At 35.5% G+C, this 15,219-nt stretch overlaps 1 protein-coding gene across 1 annotated transcript in view; it reads right to left on the reverse strand.

Annotated features, from left to right (window-relative positions):
* The window catches only part of MTREX (Mtr4 exosome RNA helicase), a 42,493-nt gene that overhangs the window by 13,107 nt on the left and 14,167 nt on the right, over positions 1 to 15,219 (reverse strand). Inside the window, exons 16-18 of the mRNA XM_041470617.1 lie at positions 3,472 to 3,622; positions 1,561 to 1,733; positions 1,202 to 1,270 (exon numbers count right to left, since the gene is read on the reverse strand). Coding sequence (XP_041326551.1) covers positions 1,202 to 1,270; positions 1,561 to 1,733; positions 3,472 to 3,622 — 393 coding nt within the window. The remainder of the gene's footprint in view (positions 1 to 1,201; positions 1,271 to 1,560; positions 1,734 to 3,471; positions 3,623 to 15,219) is intronic.

The following is a 15,219-nucleotide window of genomic DNA, read 5'->3' on the forward strand; positions in this document are numbered from 1 at the left end:
GGTTTACACAACAGTGAGATAGGCCAGAGGGAAGGCAAATATATATGTGAATAAGATATGACACAGATAGAAGAAATGCCTGCAAGTGACACAGAAGTTGGCAATTTTACAGAGAAAGCTGTAACTAGGGGACAATCTGGTTTATTACTTGTGCATCTCTATGAGAAAAGCAATCCACAACCAAAGATTTAAGCAACAGCAGTAACAGCCCAGTTTTTAAACTTGAAAAAAGAAAGAAATATGACTGTCAAAAGTAAAATGGAAAACAAAACAGAATCTCTTTTAGTAAGTTCCGTATGAACATTTTTCTCATTTCCTCTTTAATGAATATATATTAGAAAAGCACCAAAAGGTGCCACAATGAACAGGCGCCACCAGAACTTAAGAGACACAACTTTGCATTTAGCCCTAGCAAATGAAGGCAATGCTCTGCTAACATTACAGCCAAAATGCTGTCACAGAAATATGGTTGTAAATTAGGTTTTCATTTACAGAGCAGAGAAGCTGGTCAAAACATTTCTGAAAGGGAGACCAACACATCATCTAAGAGTTACACAGAGACCAACTAGGAAAATGCATTTCTGGAAGTCTGGCTTCTATTGCATCACTGCCCTCTGTCTTCTTCCAAATGTCCTCAGATCCATTTCTATTGTTTTTCTCTCTTTGTATTTTAATTTTCCAACTCTATGGCAACGTCTCCGAGGACAAGCAATTCCATGTCTCACGTCCTAATTTAGGACTCAAAGCACAATTTGCCAGTTTAAGATAACCTACTCCATAGAGCCAAATGTCAGTCTCCCACTGTTCTCAGCCTTCACATAGGGCTTCTATAGATTTTCTGAGAGAAAACAGTATATTTCTGAGAGAATTCAATATCTTCCTCGTGAACAGCCTAAATTAGCACTGGCAATGTCTCAGAAACAACTTAGTTTGAAACATTTTCAGTGCTATGTAAAACCAAGCATTTCCTCCACAAATACATTAAAAGTTAAAAACTGAACAAAGACTTGGAGTTTTCTCCATGCTCTATAGCTTTATTTCTTTACACTCTCACTTCAGAAAGTTCAGAGCTTTTTGTAGATTTGGGGTAAAAGGAAAATTTTTTGCCTTTGAGAACTATAAAGAAATAGGAGTTTTATCTTATTTTCAGAAAAAAACAGTCTAGTATATATTTTGGTAATGGAGAGAATGTGTATTTTACCTTAACATTTGATTTCTTAGAGAAATTAACAACCACTCCCCATCCGTAGTCATCACCTTCATTCTTCACCTGGAAATATTGCAAGATGTTATACCGTAACATATATAACAGCACCCTAGCAAGCACAACATTTTGTATTTTTGATATTTACAACAGCTGTCGTGGACTACTATTCATCATGAAAACAGTATTTATTTTAATGCATTATTGAATGCTTAGCAAAGAAACACAAGTCAAAACTGGTGTGTAGTGTGACATATGTAATTTTTCAAGATGGTAAACTGGGAGATACAAATGAACCTTGCAGATTTCACAAACAGGTGAAAATGAAAAAAAAACTGAAAGAAAAATCAAATTACCTTTACCAGTCTTCCTGGCTGTAGAAAGGGCAAGCAGTACTTTGGTTTGTGAATATACTCTTCAATATCTTTACCCAGTTTTGCAAGCTGCTGGCGGATTCTGTAGTATATCACCACATTTTCTTCATTGGGAATTACAATTTTGTTGTACTGTGCTTCCAAATTATTGACTCCTATAATGAAAAGGAAAATCTCATGAAAATTAATAGCTTCATACAGATTGTTTTACTTTCAGATCTCCGTGACTAATATTTTCTGACCATTTCTAGTACTAATTTTTTACTTAAAATAAACCATTCTCTGGAAAGCTAGAAATCTGTACATTTGTCCACTGAATTAAATACCAGTGTTATTTTCTTAAAATAAACAAGTCTGAGAAACTGGAGAAGTCTCACACCCAATTATTCAGTAATAACAGATCTAAGTTTGCACAGAAGCCACATTAAAACTTGCAATGATTTTGTAGAAAGGTCTACCACTACAGTGTCTACCACTGCTTTTTATCTCCTCCTACAAAAATAAGATTGCTCAAAGGTATCTTCTAAAAAGATGTGTTTCAACAAGAGGAGAATTGTTAGAATATGTTCCTCCTAACTTGTTTTAGGCTCTGATTTATCAGTTGAAAATCAGTATTTTCTTCCTCCAATATTTCTACACCTTATTTAAGCAAATCAGTTTTTATTCTAAACACTATGATTCATTCTCTTCTTCTGGTATTATCACCAGCACACAAAAATGAAGAACAGATTATAAAAAAATCTCTTTTTCCTCTCTACCAACTCATCCTCTTGGCATGCTGTTTTTGAAGGGTCGTAAGTGGCCTGGAAATCCCACTTCACTGGGACTTGAGAGATAACTCAGCTAAGTGCTCCTTATTTTTACCTGCCAATTTTAAAAAGCAATAAGCCATCCATTCATACTCATGGCATATTTTCTTCCTAAGTAGCCAATTCTCTCCTTTGTGTTTTTAATTGAAGGGACTACAAAATTCTAATGCCCAGTATGGTGCCTAAACTGAAACTGTCCAAGAACTATGAAAAATGTTCTTCAGCTCCATTTTTCTATTTAAACATCAATGCTGGAATGACAGAATAAAGATCTAGGCATGCCAACTGGAACAGGGAAATAAAGGAAGGAAATAAATACTACTGCACCTGCAAACTAACAGAAAGGTAACTGAAACCCTCCTTCTGCATGGCTATCAAAGCTACATGCACATACACACTTTCTCAACATTCAATTAACAAATGAACAGAAAAACTGCTCAATAATCATAATTACCTCTCATGTTCTTAAGACTCTCCTGGATTAAGTTTTGAAAGAGGCCTCATCCTCAAACACTGATTGAAATTTCCAGACACTGACTTTGGCTCAAGAAAACTCACTATTCATGGATTGTGGGTCAAAATTTACTTACTCAGTGGAGTGCAATTAAAGTCCCAGATCTCTCTGAATTTTTCTCTGTGTTATAATTAAACTTTTCTTACCTACACTACTCTGAACGCAGTGCACTTAAGTTCTTTTTACAGCTTGTACTGAGATATGAAAAGGTGAAAGATTTTCTTCCCTAAGATTTTTCTTCCCTGCATCTCAAATGAGTCATGGGAAGTTTTAAATTGTTTTTACTTCTTCCCACCCTATAGTTTAGCAATATAACAACCATTCTTATCTGACTCACAGAGGAAAGCTCTCTTCATAAACTGACAGTGCATATCAGTATAGGTCCTAAGAACAAGAGGAAATTACTGAAACTGTAACATGGCAACAAATGGTGCAGTGCAACTGTTAGCAAGGAAGACAAAAACTGTACAGGTAAAAACTCTTATGAGCATAATAAATAATGCATAATAAAAATACCCAATCTTGCCATGTATTATACCTACTCACATGAGAACATGCAGCAATACTTACTTTCCACTATTTCTGGAATAGTTCTGTAATGCTGGAACTGATAAAATGATTTTTCTAACATGTATTCAGGGTTAATTTCCTCCACTCGAAGTAAGTTCAATACCATGTTGTATGTCAGGTGGAAAGCACTGTTTAAGGGATCAGCTGAACCCTGAAAAAGATACAAGAACATTTTTAATTTGAAAAAAATATTAATTGTGGCATATAAGAACACATTGGATAAATCATGATGCAGTGTTTCATATGAGGAGCTGCTTTGATGAACTGCACAATTTGTCTTAAATTCAGATTACATATTGCATAAAATCCTAAACAATTTAATTACACTGAACATGTAAAAGTATTTCTACTATATAGGTACTTATCACAGCTAGGATAATATAAATGATATTTGAGTGAAAAGTTCAGGTAAAAAAATTAGATGTTTCCAGCAGTTTGCATTTTGGATTCCATCATCTTAACATTAAAGTGATAGTTACTTAGCTGATTAAAGCAATCCATTATTTTAACACTGAAAAAAAAGCCCCTTATTTGCAAGTCTTAAGACATACTGATTACATTGGTATCCAGGAAATTTTGTACAAAAATAGGCAATCTGATAGTTCTTTAACTTGAATAAGGTTTCATTATAAAATTAACATAACTTGCAGGTAGTTTGAGAGAAGCTGTGAACTCTCCTCTGGACACCCTGCTCTAGATGACCCTGACAGACCTATGGCTTTGGAAAAGATGACCTCCACAGATCCCTTAAAACCCCCACCATTCTGGGATTCTGGCAAGTTTTTTGTTTGTTTGTTTGTTTTGGGGTTTTTTTTGTGGTTTTTTTTTTTTTCTACAATGCAGTATGTACAGGTATTTTGATTAACCTCAGAATAAAAGATGCTGAGGGAATCATTACCTTCTTTATCCATTCTTATTTTTTAAGAATGTCTACTACTGTCCTCTGTCAAAAAGGAGTACTGGACTGAGTAAATGCATCTTTGGTCTGATTCATCATTGGCTGTTACTATGTTATACCCAAGAGGACAACCTTGTTATCATAAAAGCGCAAACATTTAATTGATATGGACTAAAACAACCAGTTATTCAAAGAACAAACAAAACACTTGAACAGTGTCCAAAGAAGATCTAGAAGAGCTCAACACACAGCCTCTCCAAGTAAGTTTCTCGGGCTTGCCCTGTCTCTCACTTAAATGTCAGCACAGAAGCACCAAGTTGCTGAAACCACATGAGAGAGAGCCAACACTTCTGAAGTACAGAACTGCCCAACTGCAGTGCATAACCTTTCATCCAAGTGGTACTAGTTTCAAAGGAACGGGTATCTGACAGTCCTTCAGAAAGGACATAAGAGAAATTCAGGAGTTATGAAATAGAAAATTAAAGCTTATGTGCAACTAACACAGTGGAAAACAGAAGCACCAGACAGCTGGACAGAATACAGCAGAACAGCAAGATAAACAAGCTTTTTATAAAACCTAGACAGATCTCACAAATATTTCAGAGCTCTTTGAAGGTGTTAACAAGTACATGGATTATCATACCTCCTTGATTCCTGAAATGCTTATGACAATACACCGACCTCCAGCAAAGTAACATAATTAAGTGGTTAAGGGATGTCTAAAAACTAAACTTTTGTGAATTCCTCAACAGAAAACAAGTGCAATTTCGGTATTTTGCAAAACAAAATTTCCCAGACACTTAAAGAGGGCTGGACTTACAAGAAAGGCAAAGACAGAAAAATAGCAAGGTCTGCTAAAAATTGTACTAGATGTCTGAAGCCATCCACAAGCAACAAATGACAAAGAATAAAATGGCAAGTGAAATCTAATGTGAAAGTATAATAAAAGACAATGGGCAACAGTTTCCAATAGTCTTGTACCTCTCATTCTCTTAATATAATGTATATATGAAATATAAGAGATTTACTAAACAAGAATTGTTGTTTCAACAAGGCCTATGAGTAAATTTAATTAAGATTAAATATTAAATAACAACTAGAACGTAACAAGAAAATAAGGATGATTCAAGATGTATTTTTCATGCAACTATAGATTGTTAAAGTTCCACATATTCTATCAGACATTTTAGAAGCTAAGAAAGGCTGACACTACAAAACATGCAACTCTGCACCTTTTGTAAGCTCAAAAATTTGTTTACCTAAACTTTATAATTTCTTGCAGCTAATTTATTTGCTTTTCTCTATTAGCAGATATTTCGTGTCATACCTAATTTAAAAAATCATTGGCTATTAAAAAAATTAACCGATTATTTGTTTATATATGAAAATGCCAAAATTCAAATCCAGTGGTCTTCCAGATCAAGCCAAGTGTACTAGACTTTAAATGACAATACTACAATGCACACATTTTTCTTTCAATTTTAAAGGTACTGTCAGGAATTCAGATCCCACATCCATTTATGCACTGATATCAAAGTAAGAGGCAGTTTGAATCCAAAACTCCTTCACATGTACAAGATTTAAGAATACTGTAACCCCATTTGCTTCAAGTGAGACAGAGCTTTATAAGATTACCTTAGAAATGCTAGAATCCTACTCACTGCCTCATTATTTTGTCTCAGAAAAGAACACAATTGTTACAGAAAAGCTTTCAGCATATGTTTATACTCCGAAAGTACCAACACCAATACATGTAAAACAAGTTTTGGATAAATCATGTTCTAATGTTTTGCTTCCCATGGCCACTCATTCAGTCATTCTAGATTACATCTCTGAGTGGATCATAAATTCACATCTACATTCTCACCTCAAGTCTTCTGCATCTTAGAGCAGAAGTACCTCTTAAATTAGACCATGAAATGTGTGTTTAAAATAATATTGTCAGTTCTGAAATCACCACAGATGGATTTCTACTAACTGAAATGTCTCACTAATTACAACATCAACAGTGGAGCTGTAGTGCTCAAGTTTCTACAGATGCCTCTGGTTTGATATATCAAATAAAGATGACAGAACTTCTGCTGCTGATGCTAACCAACACGTAGCATAGCTTTTTTTTAGACCAGATAAAAGGATTATGTATGTATCAACCTCCTGTCCATTTTTCTAAATATATTATTTATTCTAGGAAAGAGAAATTATGACTCCATAAAAAGCTTGCCTCTCTATAACAAAAAATGCCATTTAAAGAATGGCATTTACCAAAGGATGGCACAGCAATTATGCCAGTGTCAGCTAACAGGGGTCAGATTCTTTCCTACTGCAATGTCCACTGCTCTAGTCAGGCATCAGCTAAAGAAGCTGGAACACACTCACCAGCTGACACTAGACATCTGGCAAAAAGCTACTGCGTGACTGCTCTGATCACACAATGAAACAAATCCTCTTTCCAGTCCTGATATCTTAGAGGGAAAACCTTTACCATGTGCCTGCAAGACTCATAGAACAGAACCATGTCACACTCCCATTTAAATGTGATCGTTAAGTGAGAAAACAAGGGACTTCATACAATTACAATATATACACAGAACATGCCAAGAAAGACCAAACAATTCCTGCAGATTCACTTTAAATGCCTTTTCTTAAAATCAGGAGAGTTCAAATATGAAGGAGTGATTTAAAAACAAAGAAAAAAAGCCAGCTATTTCAGAGAATACATAAGTAGACTTACTTGAAAGGCAATGTTTGAGTCAGTTGCTGATGTGGCAATTTTATTTTAAACACATTATCAGCATTTTACCACTTGAAAATATGATCATTCTATTAAGACATAACAGTTAAAATACAAATCCTGTTTTGGCAAAAAATGGTGAATCTTTCCTGTTCCATCATCTCATAAACACTTCTTTCTCCAAGTTTCAGAAATTCCTGTCTTCTCAGTGTTCTCTAAGCAATACATTTGAAATCAAGAGTTCTGAGAAGTTTATTTTATCTGAAAACTGAAACTGCTACTTCTTCAAATGAAACATGCTCTACTGTATTACACCTTCATCACAGCCAGCAAGTTCTGCCATATGCATTAGTCTTCACCTACTACCCCAGGGTATCAGCAGACTCACACCTGACAGGGAGACATCACCTGTATGCCGTTGCTTCATTTACTTAGCAGTAAACCTTATACCAAAATACAGTTGTTCTTTTATACTAAGTACACTCAAGGCATGAGTAGCTTATCAGCCTTTTGTGGCAAATACTAAACACGGCCATGATTACTGAAGAGACAATTAGTGCTTACCTAAAGTCACCGGTCAGATACATAAGGTGGAGAGAAGCAAGTAACAGGAGGGAAGATGGGATATATTCTGACAGGAAAATGGAAAAGGTAGGCTTTTCCTTCCTAAAACTTACTTTCAAAGAGTCTTCAGAGTATAAAGTGTTCAACTATGCTGGATTTTGGTTATTGCCAAGATATAATAAGATACAAATCAGTTTTAACTTGTATTTTCGCCATGATGGTTATCTCTTCCTGAAACACTTTTTTCTGCTCAACCCTTTTGCCACTGGCTCCCAGACTGATTACTTTACTTACTTAAAAATACTGTGAAGCTTAAAAATACTTAATATTTTTATACTTAATACTTGAAAATACTGTGTAAAAATACTTAGTTCAACCTCTACCAGAGGACTTTCTGTCAAAATACATCAACCTTCTCTTCAACAAGCTAGGCTGCACCATCATCTGCCTCAACATCTCTCCGTCTCTGAGGAAGCTTCACCCTTGTCTCCATAGAAAAGACTCCATATTAGAGAAAGGAAGAACCACCAACCACTCAATGCAGAAAATCAAGTAAAAGCCTGATTTTATCAGAGGTGCAAAAAGAGTTGATGAGAAAGACTGCCTTGAACAGGCATCAAGAAGTCACTTTCAAACATGCACTGCCTCCAAAACTTACTGCTGTTTAAGAATTACCATTCCAGTTCTCCAGTCTCCTGTTCTGCAAGTAAACCTACCTCTCATTCCTTCATAAAGGACAGTCCCTCCCACGTCAAAAATTTAACAAGACTGCAGCATGAGATTTTTTTTCTGAATAGTTTTTAAAAAGCAGAATAACTTTACAAGCTTTTCCATCCCTCTGGATGACAGTTGCCTGGATACATGAGCACAGTTTGCATATATCAACTAAAGTTCTCAGAAATCAATGATCCCCTTTACACTTGCAACCACTTCTCATAAAATTTTAAGCTAATTTAACAGAAACCCTTTCAAGTTTTATGAGATCTGGGTTATTAGATTTATTCAAAAGAATGACTGGATTAAGCTGATAATGTTAAAAATCAGGAACATAATAGTAAACAATTCATTACAGAAATAATTTAGTCAAAAGCTAAAGAAAGTACAAGAATCTGAACACTATAGCTGCTATACAGTTTTCCCTGTTTAAGTGCCAATAATTTCAGAGCGAATCCTCTTCTTAATACAACCAAACAATCCAACAGGAGATTCCGTATTTACTGGTATAACCACTTCTTGCCCACATAAACAAGAAGGATATAAAGATTGGGATGAAGAAGGTTAGTGTATGGAATTGATACAAACAGTATTTTTTCCATTTTTTTTACTGTTAAGACTTGGAAGCCCTGTCTAACTAGAGATGTGAGAGCTGTCATTGCTGCATAATGGCATGCAGTGTTGAGCAAGACATACATTTGGTAAGAGTTACTCCCTCTGTTATCTCTTACAGCAGGAGAAAAATATTTACATTTTTAAATCTGTTCCCATGAAGAGAGAGCAACAAATTCTCCACATAATGTTCTTGCTCCTCAGCCTGTCATGGGAACATCAAATGGCAAATACTGTCCGAAATAAATTAATTTGCAAAGCAACAATAAGGTATCTTTCATAATGATGAAATTAGATACAATATAGGACATAATTTACACTATTTTGGTCCAGTGACAGTTTCATGTGCTTATCAATGTTTCCAGAAATAAACTGAATCAATGAGTTTCCAAACAGGAAGTAACAAAACACTTTACAAAAAGAGCAAAGAACAGAACAAACTGGTAATAACTAAAAGATCTTTCCCTTTTTTTTGTCATAAGGGGAAAATAAGTAGACTTAGATTCTGTAACAGTCACTCTCACAAATTTCTATTAAAACTCTTATTAAATAGAAACAAAAGTGACTGCTTGATATGTCTGTAAGACACAGAAACACCTCTTGTGAAATAACATTCTTTTTTCCATGTATCAGTAATAAAATAACCACACAAATATTCAGTCTCTCTCATAAATAAAAAAAAAACCTATGCAGTTACACTGATAGCAGAATTACCCTGAGCTACATTAGCACAACTGCAAAATCAATAAAAAACTCTTCTGTGAGTTTGTTTTTAATGGACAATGGTAAACGGGTATTTTAAGCACAAATTTATTACCAATCTGGTTCACTGCTTTGCCCCCAAACCACGACAAACAGAAGCCACTGTGGGTGGCAAAATACTGCTCCAGCAGGCTTTGCTGGTGAAAATACCTCAGGTCGGGATTCAACAAATGCTCTAGTTGTAACAAGAGACTTAAAAGGAAAACAATGTAACTCTGTTTCTCTTGCCTCCAAATACTACCTTCTCAAGTCAGTTTTGAATGTTGGAAATTTTCAGCCATTTACCCTCTCTAACACAGTAGGCTACTGTTGCAGTCATCCTTAGTTTTACTTCAGGATGGTAACTCCCAAGTTCTGGTCTTCTCCTTGTTTTTGGAAAAAGCAAATGGTATCTCTATCTTCAGGAAGAAACTAGCCGACATCCTTAACAAATTTGCCACTATAGGTATCAGGACAGCGACGTCTTTACGACACTTTACAATTTCAATAAATATGCAGTATGTTTTAACTTAAAGGAAAAGTGTTCCCTAGCAAAGACTACCTACTTCTATAAAATATTAATATGAAATGAAAATTTAAAAAGTACCTTCTCATCTGTTCATCTCAAACCTACCTTTTTTGTTTTAAGAATATGAAGGCAAAGAAAGAAATCTAGCCTAGCCAAAATGCATTCACATTTGTAGCAATGAGTATATCAAAGTAAATTTTCCAAAGATCTGGAGGAAAACTGCTTTCCACAGACTGAACTAATAAAACTTGAAGTATTTTGTGGTATTAAAGCAGCAACCACAATTAATAAATAAAATCTATTAGCTTAGTCCTACAGGCTCTTGAAAATCCTGAGGTGAAGTTCAAGAACGACAAACCATTTTACACACCATTTGATGCACCCCATTTTCCTACATTTTGGTCGCAAACATCAGCAAGAACAGCTATTTGCTGTTCTCCATCTGCTGGCTTGCATAATTATGCACAAAACTGTGACCCTGTTCACAAAGGTGTTTGATTATCCATTTCCCTGTTCTCTGTGATTTTATGCTAGAATCTTGTTGACTTTAAGGCGATTTTAAATTAAGGTTAGACTTTAGTACCTTCCTGAATCAAAGCCTGGAAAATTCCTGCAATGCATGCTTTGTAAGGTAAGAAAAGGTTGGCAGTTTACAGTAAAATCAATTACTTTGCATTAAAATTATTTTTATCTAAATACATTTTATAAAGTAGCCAAAATATGTGTTTCATTGTGATTCTCATCTATATCACAACTTTAGAAGAATACTTTTCTGTCCTCAAACCACTAGTAACAATCTCACTTTAGATTTTGCAATGTCTTTTCCAACAAGTATTAGTGCCTACTTCCAGGTGAATTAATTATCTCCTGATATAGTTGAGAAATTTGGTAAATTTCTCAACTCCTGAGGCATTTTTCCCCCCTAGAAGTAACTGAGTTAAACCAAAGTACCACAGCATAATTAAGATGGCATGCTAAGCTGATGTTTGCAGAGAAAACTATTGGACTGTCTGAACTGCTGTCAAGCTCATTTGCCTGGTACAATAAAACAATTTAAGAATTAAAATAAAATGCAACGAGACTTCTAATACAGCAGCATACAGGCCAAATAAGGCCAGTACAGCCAGCTCTATAAAATGAAGGCCCTGCCAAGGAACCAGATGTAGCTAGTGGAGTATCTTCTACAGTTTGGCACTGGGGCACTTTATGTTCCACAGACAAAAGACAAGAAAGCATACTGAAGTATTTTTTACCTTGGCAGACAACTGCATTCCTGTATCAGAAACAGTGTAGCCAGCAGGGCTGGGGAAAGGGTTGGCATTGATGAGGTCACACCTCAAGAGTCCTGCGCTCAGTTCTGAGACCCTCACCTCAAAAAGGACTTTGAAGTGCTGGACCATGTCCAGAGAAGGACAACAAGGCTCATGCAGCATCTAGCGATCATGTCTTACGAGAAACATCTGAGAGTTGGGGGGTGCTTATCCTTGAGAAGTGGAGGCTCAGGGGAATCCTCACTGTCCTCTACAAGGGGAAAAGGAGGCTGTCTGAAAGGAGGCTGTTAGTAAGGTGAAGTCCAGTATCTTCTACTGTGCCTACAGGGAGAAGACCCAAGGAAATGGCCTTAAAATGAGACAGGGGACATTCAGATTAGATATTAGAAACCATTTTTTCACTGTTAAGGTGGTCAGGCACTGGAATAGGCTGTTCAGAGAGGTGGTGGAGTCACTATCCCTGGAGGTGTTTTAGAGGTATCTGGATCTGGCACTGGGTAATGTGGTTTAGGGCTTGCACTGGTAAAAGCTGGGTTGACAGTTGGACTTAGTGATCTTAAAGGCCTCTTGCAACCTTGATGATTCTATGTTTTCCTTTTCAGTCCATCTGTCTCCTCCTGTGATGGGAGTAAGTAGATGCAACACAATGACAGGCTCAAATTCAAAATTCAAAAACCTACTTAGGTATCACATTTTCACAGTTTAATCATCCATTCTGGTAACATAATTAGAGATTATGTTAGAATCTTATGCTCAAGATTTTTGTCTTTTATAGACATAACAAATTACCACTGCTGAGTAACTCAACTCTCTCTAGGAACGCGTCCTTGTCCATGGCAAAGTTCCAACTGGAGAGACGCTCCAGTTTCAAAGGCTATCTAGCATCAAGAAAAAGCTTTATACTTCCTACCTAAACCAGCACAATAACTTCCTACCTAAACAGCTTGTAAGTAAGGAAAAACAGATTTTAAGAAAGGAAACAAAAAAAAAATTTCCAATGGAATACTTCTTTATATCGTGCAAATGTACAATTACAATTTACCATCTTCAGAAAGCTGCCCCAATAGTCTTGTAACCATTTGAGTTTACAGATTCATGCAAGTCACCAGTTTACTATTCAGTGGTCAAGTATATGCTAAGGATAAACAAAGAAACCTGGTTACACTGCAGAAGACAAATGTACATTAAGAAATATTTACAAAACTCCCTTGTAAGAACTCCATCTAAGAAGGGAATGCTGAATGTAAGTGCGGAGTACTGTACACAGTGTCGCAATGAACAGTGCCACAGCCAAGCAGCACAGCTGCAGCAATGCTGCTGGTAACAATTCGCTCAAAGCTCTCACTTCACTGACCACAGCAGGAGGCAGCAGGATTCCTAGATGTTTTGCTCTAGTGTTCAGGAAATGGTTTGGACAGACACCCCCACATTAGGGTTGAAGAGCTATGACAAAAATGTTCTATGTAAATGTTCTATCATTCTCAAGAAGGCTAATTTATTTCTTCTGGAGTTTTTCCTATAAATCTTTAGCTTATCCTGAAAGAAGAACACTACCACTAGGCACGACCATGATCTTACTACCAACAAATACCATCAGTAAGGAAAATCTAATTGAGGCATACTTAATGATGACTATGAATTGTAAATTTTACATAAATAATGTAAATATAATGTATATTGTGTAACTTTTAGTCTGCACTGATTTTCTTGGCCTGTTTGACATGGAATTTCCTCTAGATGCTTTGTATTTAAGAACAAAAATAAGAAGGCCTTTTTTTTGTGCTGTACTGCTTATTTCATAAAAGGTTACTCTTAGTGCCTATATAGCAATTGGCTAAATAGTAACAGAAGCTACAGGAAGATCAATATCTTCATTTTAGCCACTTCTGACCTTTTTCAGAAAATTCTAAAAGTCAATCTTTGTTTACAAGTGAAGTAGTGTCAAAAATTAATGAAAAACATGTATTCATTTAGATCAGTGGAGAAGAAGCAAGATCTAACATAGAAAGCAAAAGCAATAATTTTTCCCATTTATTTCCTTATAATTCAAAAGGAGGAAAAATCAAAGATCTTGTCATTTCAGTGAAGGAAATATTCTTTACTATTTCCTTAAAATGTAGACAAAAAATGCAAACGTAGTATCAAAAAAAAAGTAAGTGATCTACTCCTTCTTCCTCTGTCTTAATTCATTCAGATTGAGTTTTATACTACTAAAACTACTGAATTTTCAAACTTTAAAAAAACCCCACCTTGTGAATGGGTGAGTTTATAATCTTTTAAAGTATGAAGATAAATACTTGAAATACCTTTTTTTTTTTCTTAAGCCATTAAAAATTATTCCATATAACTTAACCTTTTTGGGAACTTTTTATAAATATTATTTACAAAGATTCTCTTTTGCTTCTTTCATTTTGTACAGTCTCTTTATTTTTCAGCTAAAAGTAAGTATGAAACAAAATTATGCCTGTTTTCTTCAACAGCCTTAACAACTGACAAAAACCCACTTAAAAAACAGTCTTCATACATCTCAGAGATGTACACATGCATTAAGAGTGCATGTGAAGAAATAAATATATGTACATTCCACTGACAAAACACAAATCAAATCAAGACTAAGAAATTAACACAAAACCTAATGCTACTATACCATGAGTATTTCTAAAATTTATTTTACTGATTTCTGGATAGTTAGCCAAAATGCAACATTCATGAAAATTCTGACTTTAAGGAGGTAAATATTACCTTCTTGATGTACAAAAGGTACATGTAATGTACATATTTTCGGATATACTGTAATATGGATTAACAGGTAGCACTGACAGATCAAGGCACACAACAAAGAATCCACATTGGCATAATTAACAGCAGCCACATAGGTACTTTTCCCCTTGCTCCTAATTTGGCTGAAAAAAAACATTGGCATCTCGTTTTTTTTGGCAACAACTCCATGCCTTTTGTTAACCTAACTTGATGCTGACGTGAGATGATTCCCACAATTTATACTAAGTCTAGTAATACTGTAAATGCTGTTTTAACACAAATGACCTGCTACTTGCACCAAGACTACAAGTTCCTAAATGGAGTGCAGTGTAACTCCCCAAGTTTTCAATTTTACCAAGTCTGCACAATTAATGTAAGCAGCCTAAAACAGGCAATCACACAACAGGTATTTCCTTGTGGTTATTTTTGCCATGGAATTTAAATATAAGTGTAATGAGTACAGTATTTCATATTAAAATTATAAAGCAAGAGGGTACTGGTGTGATAATCTGTAGCAACTCCTATTACAGTCTGGGGAAGTCCTGTAATTTAATGCCCATCTCAACCATGAGTGATTTTTTCAACCTCTTAATTTCCAAATTTCAATATTTTCTGCAAGAACTGTCAATATCTCCAAAGAAATTTGGACACTGACAGCACTTCACTAGTCTTCATTCTATGTACCTCATTTTTGCATGACCTTGTCCGCTTCATCTCTCACACTGACAGTCCATTAACAAAGTTTCATTTCATCACAGAACCAATAATTTAGCAACTCTTGTGAAAGCTGAAACCTTTTCCTAGCTCACCATAACCCTTAAACTGATGGCAGTCAGCAGATAGCACAGTAGTAGTGCTAACACTTGGAAAACAGCACGGAGTTTTACTTGTCCTGCCTGATAGCCCTTTTACACAAAGGATGATACTG

This window comes from Pyrgilauda ruficollis, unplaced genomic scaffold (assembly GCF_017590135.1).
Source record: "Pyrgilauda ruficollis isolate IOZ18807 unplaced genomic scaffold, ASM1759013v1 scaffold25, whole genome shotgun sequence".
NCBI lineage: Eukaryota > Metazoa > Chordata > Aves > Passeriformes > Passeridae > Pyrgilauda > Pyrgilauda ruficollis.